Source organism: Genypterus blacodes, unplaced genomic scaffold, assembly GCF_046128005.1.
Source record: "Genypterus blacodes isolate CSIRO-AG114 ecotype Tasmania unplaced genomic scaffold, CSIRO-AGI_Gbla_v1 ptg000212l_1, whole genome shotgun sequence".
Lineage (NCBI taxonomy): Eukaryota > Metazoa > Chordata > Actinopteri > Ophidiiformes > Ophidiidae > Genypterus > Genypterus blacodes.
Genome location: NW_027467011.1, coordinates 387,501 through 392,500, shown reverse-complemented (window position 1 = coordinate 392,500; position 5,000 = coordinate 387,501). Strand labels below are relative to the sequence as shown.

At 56.4% G+C, this 5,000-nt stretch overlaps 1 protein-coding gene across 1 annotated transcript in view; it reads right to left on the bottom strand.

Annotated features, from left to right (window-relative positions):
- The window catches only part of unc80 (unc-80 homolog (C. elegans)), a gene marked incomplete at its 3' end in the record, with an annotated part of 27,853 nt that overhangs the window by 15,635 nt on the left and 7,218 nt on the right, over nt 1-5,000 (bottom strand). The window contains exons 10-20 of the mRNA XM_076169777.1: nt 4,707-4,923; nt 4,484-4,624; nt 4,122-4,390; nt 3,708-4,034; nt 3,198-3,329; nt 2,746-2,893; nt 1,972-2,022; nt 1,368-1,516; nt 1,067-1,230; nt 846-944; nt 465-673 (exon numbers count right to left, since the gene is read on the bottom strand). Coding sequence (XP_076025892.1) covers nt 465-673; nt 846-944; nt 1,067-1,230; nt 1,368-1,516; nt 1,972-2,022; nt 2,746-2,893; nt 3,198-3,329; nt 3,708-4,034; nt 4,122-4,390; nt 4,484-4,624; nt 4,707-4,923 — 1,906 coding nt within the window. The remainder of the gene's footprint in view (nt 1-464; nt 674-845; nt 945-1,066; nt 1,231-1,367; nt 1,517-1,971; nt 2,023-2,745; nt 2,894-3,197; nt 3,330-3,707; nt 4,035-4,121; nt 4,391-4,483; nt 4,625-4,706; nt 4,924-5,000) is intronic.

Genomic DNA, 5,000 nt, shown 5'->3' with positions numbered 1-5,000 from the left:
GAGACACACAGAGGAGACACACAGATGAGACACACAGACGAGACACACAGAGGAGACACACAGATGAGACACACAGATGAGACACACAGATGAGACACACAGATGAGACACACAGATGAGACACACAGACGAGACACACAGATGAGACACACAGACGAGACACACAGATACACAGATGAGACACACAGACGAGACACACAGATGAGACACGGTGGCACGTCCACATACGTAAGACAGAGAGAGTGAGTGGCGGGCGAGCGGTCCTACGGCATGCTGAGGGACAGAGAGGGACACAGAACAGACCGGAGAGATGAAGTGACCTCGGGGGCAGGAAGTTGCTCCCATGTTAGACACACACAACGCATCATGTTAGAGTAAAGGTCAAGGTTGAAGGTGACAGAAGGCGTGAACGTGGAAGTTAAAGGCCGTAGTTACCGGATCAACTCTCAAACCGTGCCTCGTACCTATGGGCAGCTTCAGTTTCTTGCGGAGGGAGATGCGGCGGGACCGCGAGCGCGAGCGGCGGTCGGTGGTGGTGCCGGAGTGGGCGGTGGTGCACTCAGACGTGTCCTGCTCCGACTGGCTGCTGGTGTCGCTGGCGGCGCTCTGCGACTTGAACATCTTCCTCCAGAAGTCCTTCCTGCCCAGCAGAGCGCCCGGGATCTGCTCCTCGCTGGGAGGAGGGAAAGGGGAGGAAGGGAGGGAGGCAGGGAGGAAGAGGAGAGGGAAGAGAGAAGTGTTTTAGGGTGGCGGAGGCGGCGACGGCGACGAGGCGCGGGGAGGAAGAGGAGGGTGCGACAGGGGAAAGGTTTTTCAAGAAAGGAGGCAGGTGAGGCTACACTCACTGTTCGGGTGTCTGAGGCGGTCTACTGGAGATGTAACTGCGACACTCATCTGCAGCACTGGACACCTGACCCTTCTCCCCGGACACACCCGCCTCTGACCTACACACACACACACACACACACACACACACCCCGACACACAGACACAGCACTCAGCCCACCTGATTCCTCCACCTTCACCCATTCATTCACCGTCTGCACCACAGCCAGCCGCTCAGTACCTCTTGGGTCCGGGCGGTTTAGGCTCCTCCCTCTCCTCGGGCTTCTTGGTGGTGGCCACCTTCTCGGCGCTGTCCAGGAGAGCGCTCAGAGCCACGCGGCGGAACACGTTGCCGTGGGACTCCTTGATGAACTGGACCAGCTGGCGGATGTCACAGTACAGACCCTGAGGAGGAAGAGGGAGCGGATTAGGGATCCATACAAGGAAATGGATCAGAGTCAAGAGAATGCAGGGACGGTCGCCGTGACAACTGTCTCCAGCCAGGAAAGGATGGAGATTTCACACAGCACTCACTCACTCACCAGGTTCTCGGGGCTGTGCAGCTCGTGTGTGGTCGAGGCACAGCGGGTGATCAGGGACTTGAACATGCAGCCCACCACCACCGCCTCCATGTTCTGGGCCACAGACTTGTTGTCCCCCGTGGTGAAGTTGTTCCCGAAGCCCGCCTTGTCTGGAAGCAACAAGGGAGGCGGGAGAGAACCATGGATCACACACGGGGGGTGGTTTTATAAGGGTGGTGGGGGGGGGAGGGGGCGGGGTTTGGACAACGTTATTGACAGCTGACCGGTATAGAACAGTGAGCTCGTACAACAGGTAGGGGGGGGGGACAAAATCATAAGCATATGTGGGAGAAGCAAACTGAAAAGGATTCTGGGTAGGGAGTAAGGAATACATGCAAGTGACTAAGGCCTGCTACAGGAAGCTAGTGGGAGGGGCCTATAATCTGGGCCCTATGATGGCTGAAGACCAGATTCGGGTCTAGGTTTTTTTTGGATTTGCAGGCCAGATTTGTGTGTAAATGCCTGGGGAGGGATGTGATCAGGCTCAGCTAGAGCGCTCTCACTGCTACATGTGGCTATCATTGTGATGATTGACTGGTATTGATTATTGATCATGTGTATCTACCGATGTTTCTTTTTTTCGCCCTCCTGGACCTCTCACCTGCACTGCCGTACTCTGCAAGAGAAAAGAGGCGGGGCACAAGTTGATTGACAATCAGGCCAGCACAGACATGTACGTGGCGTCAGAAAGGACGCGGAGGACGCCCCACCTCGGGGAGGAGGTGAACTCAGAGACACACACACACACACACACACACACACACACAGAGACACACACACACGCTGACAGTACACCCAAACTAAAGAAGGTGCCCTGTGCACTTTCACAATAGACACTCATCGCTTCAGTAACTTGCCATTTGTGCGTTTGTTGCTTGGTGTTTCAGCGCAAAACTGAATTGGCGCGTGCGGCGTGATAAAAGCCGATCGATCAGGCGAGAGATGTGATGGGCACAGCTTCAGGATTGGCAAGTGTACAGAATGGATGAGTGAGTAAGGGAGGGTGGGGGGTTCAAAGGAGCAAAGGGGGGGGGGGGGGGGGGGGGAGGACGACGGAGGAAGGAGAGCAGCGTAGACGTGTGGAAGGAGGAGGAGGAGGAGGAGGAGGAGGGGGAGGAGGAGGGGGGACAGAGAGGAGGCAGCACTGGAATGCAGGTGCGGGTGTGAGAGACAGCGGCAGGACAATTCAGCTTTGCAAGCATCAAAAAGTGTGAAAACGTTGCGCATTTCCAAGACTTTTTGCTTTAAAACCAAACACAAACACAAAGATCCTGTACAGAGATAATACCCGGAGCAGGAGGCGTGTCCTCAGTGCGCCCGCCGCACGCCGCATACTCACTGTCTGTGATGGGCTCCATGCAGAAGCCCAGCAAGGCGTGCAGGAAGTCCACGATGTTGTTGAGCGAGTCCTTGTTGACGTACTCTCGCATCGTCTGACGGAACTGCAGCTTGTCCAGCTTGTACAGGCTGGTGAGGCAGTTCTGGGCCTTTGAGGGGGAGGGGCATCATAAAACGTGCGCACTCGTCAATACGTCGTAGAGTCAAGTGGTTTGAGTCCTAAATCATCTCTCATGACATCAGTTAATAGGCGACAGAACACAAAGGCGCTCATCAAGCTGTGACTCCTTACAGGAAACCAGGGTTCAATTCATTTCCATTAAACTTTTACAAGGCTAAAGGAGCAAAAGCATTCATAATTGATAAGGAGCCACAAACTGTTCTGCCCAAGCTCACACAGGGGGGAGAGGAGAGGAGAGGAGAGGAGAGGAGAGGAGAGGAGAGGAGCCTGACCTGCATCCTGAGGCGATCCCCCGACAGACCGCGGTGTCCCTCGCCGCAGCCGTAAGCGCACCCCAGGGACTTGACGATCTTGATGAGCATGGTCAGAGCCAGCCGGTGGGCGCTGAGCCCAGACGCCTCCTCCTGCTCAGAGGGAGGAGAAGAGGAGAGAGAACCGAGTGAGCGGACAGATACAGAAACGTATAAAGGAAAACAACGTGAGAGTATTTTGTGGATGATCACAGGTGTCTGGTCAGCGTTGCCAGATCTTTTGAGACAAACAAGCAACCAGGTTTATGAAAACAAAAACCCAAAGCAGAGGGACGTGGGGCCAAACTGAGGAAAACATGGAATTAACAAAGAAAAGTGTGTGTGGGGTATTTGACAGCTCAGATGGAGCAAACCTAACTAAGGTGTGTGGCATGAGGCCAAAGTCAGTCAACTTAAACAAGCCCAGGTGGCTTGAAACATGCAGACTTGGCAGGGAGGAAGAAACATCCAGCCACTCAAACACACACACACCTTTTTATCATCCTCCTTGTTGTTCTTCACATCGTCCTTGCTCCCTTGTCCGCTCCCCCCTCCGCTCCCTCCACCGCTCCCCCCTCCTCCACCTCCGCCCCCGTCCCCTCCCCCTCCTCCGCCCGCCCCCGGCACCGGCCCGCCCGCCTGACCGGCCGGGTCTTTGGGGCGAGCTTCCTGGTTCTCCTTGTCGGGCTTGGACAGCTTCTTGCCCATGCCAGGCACCACACCCAGCTGGAGCAGGCAGTCGATGATGTTGAGGGCCGCGTCGCAGATCCTGGAGCTGATGTCGTGGCTCAGGACGGCGTACAGGGCCCGCAGGACCGCCTGGAGGACAGGAGGCAGAGGTTTGTGAGCAGACAGGGAAAAGAAAGCAGCAGGATTTGGGATTTTCAGGATCTGGGTCTCACTCACTGTGAGGTCCAACATTCCATTCTTCAGCACAAAGTTGTTGGTCCCCTCGATGTTCTCCCCCTCCTCCAGGCAGGAGTAGTTGATGCAGGAGTCGGTGAAGCTGCGTGGCAGATTGGCACAGGCCAGCGGCTCCACCGGGAGCTCGGGGACGGCCACCGGGTTGCAGAGCCGCTTCATGTGCTCGGTGAAGAAGTCGGCGTAGCCCACGTTGAAGGACGCCACCGTGGTGTTGAAGGCCGCCATGGTGATGGTGGAGATCTGCGAGCGTACTGCAGGAAGACAACAGAGGACACAGAACATAACATCTGACTTCTTTGGGTCTAGACTGGATTGTTTGGGCCGGTCCTGGTCTCCGTCCTTACCCTCCTTGACGGTGTTGTCACTGTGGCTGTTGGAATGGTCCGGCATGTCTCTGAGCAGGGAGTGGTGGGAGTGAGAGTGTTTGGCGCTCAGGCTGTCCGCGTCTGCCGCCATGTCCGTGCTGCCCCTCCGCGTGAATCTCCCTGCAAAGCCGCACAGCCACAGATGTGAGAAAACACCAGCTTGAGTCAGACTGCAGTCAGACCTGAGCGTCCCCCTTCCTACCCATGATGGTGGCCTGCCAGCCGCCGCGCTCCAGAGTCCGCCTGTCGTCCCCCAGGCCGGAGAAGCTCCCGAAGGAGAAGGTGCTGCGTGTGGGCGAGACGTCCAGGTGGTCGTCGTGGAGCAGGAAAGGAACCCCCATACGGCGCTGACGCTTCTTCCCGGTGTGATGGTAGGGGATGGAGCCCTTCCTCTCTCGGTCGTCACGCCGGTTCTTGAACTGAAAAGTGTGATGAGTCATCTGTCAGTCTCTTCCTTCTGCAGATCGCTAACACATCTCACCACAAGCTGTAGCTT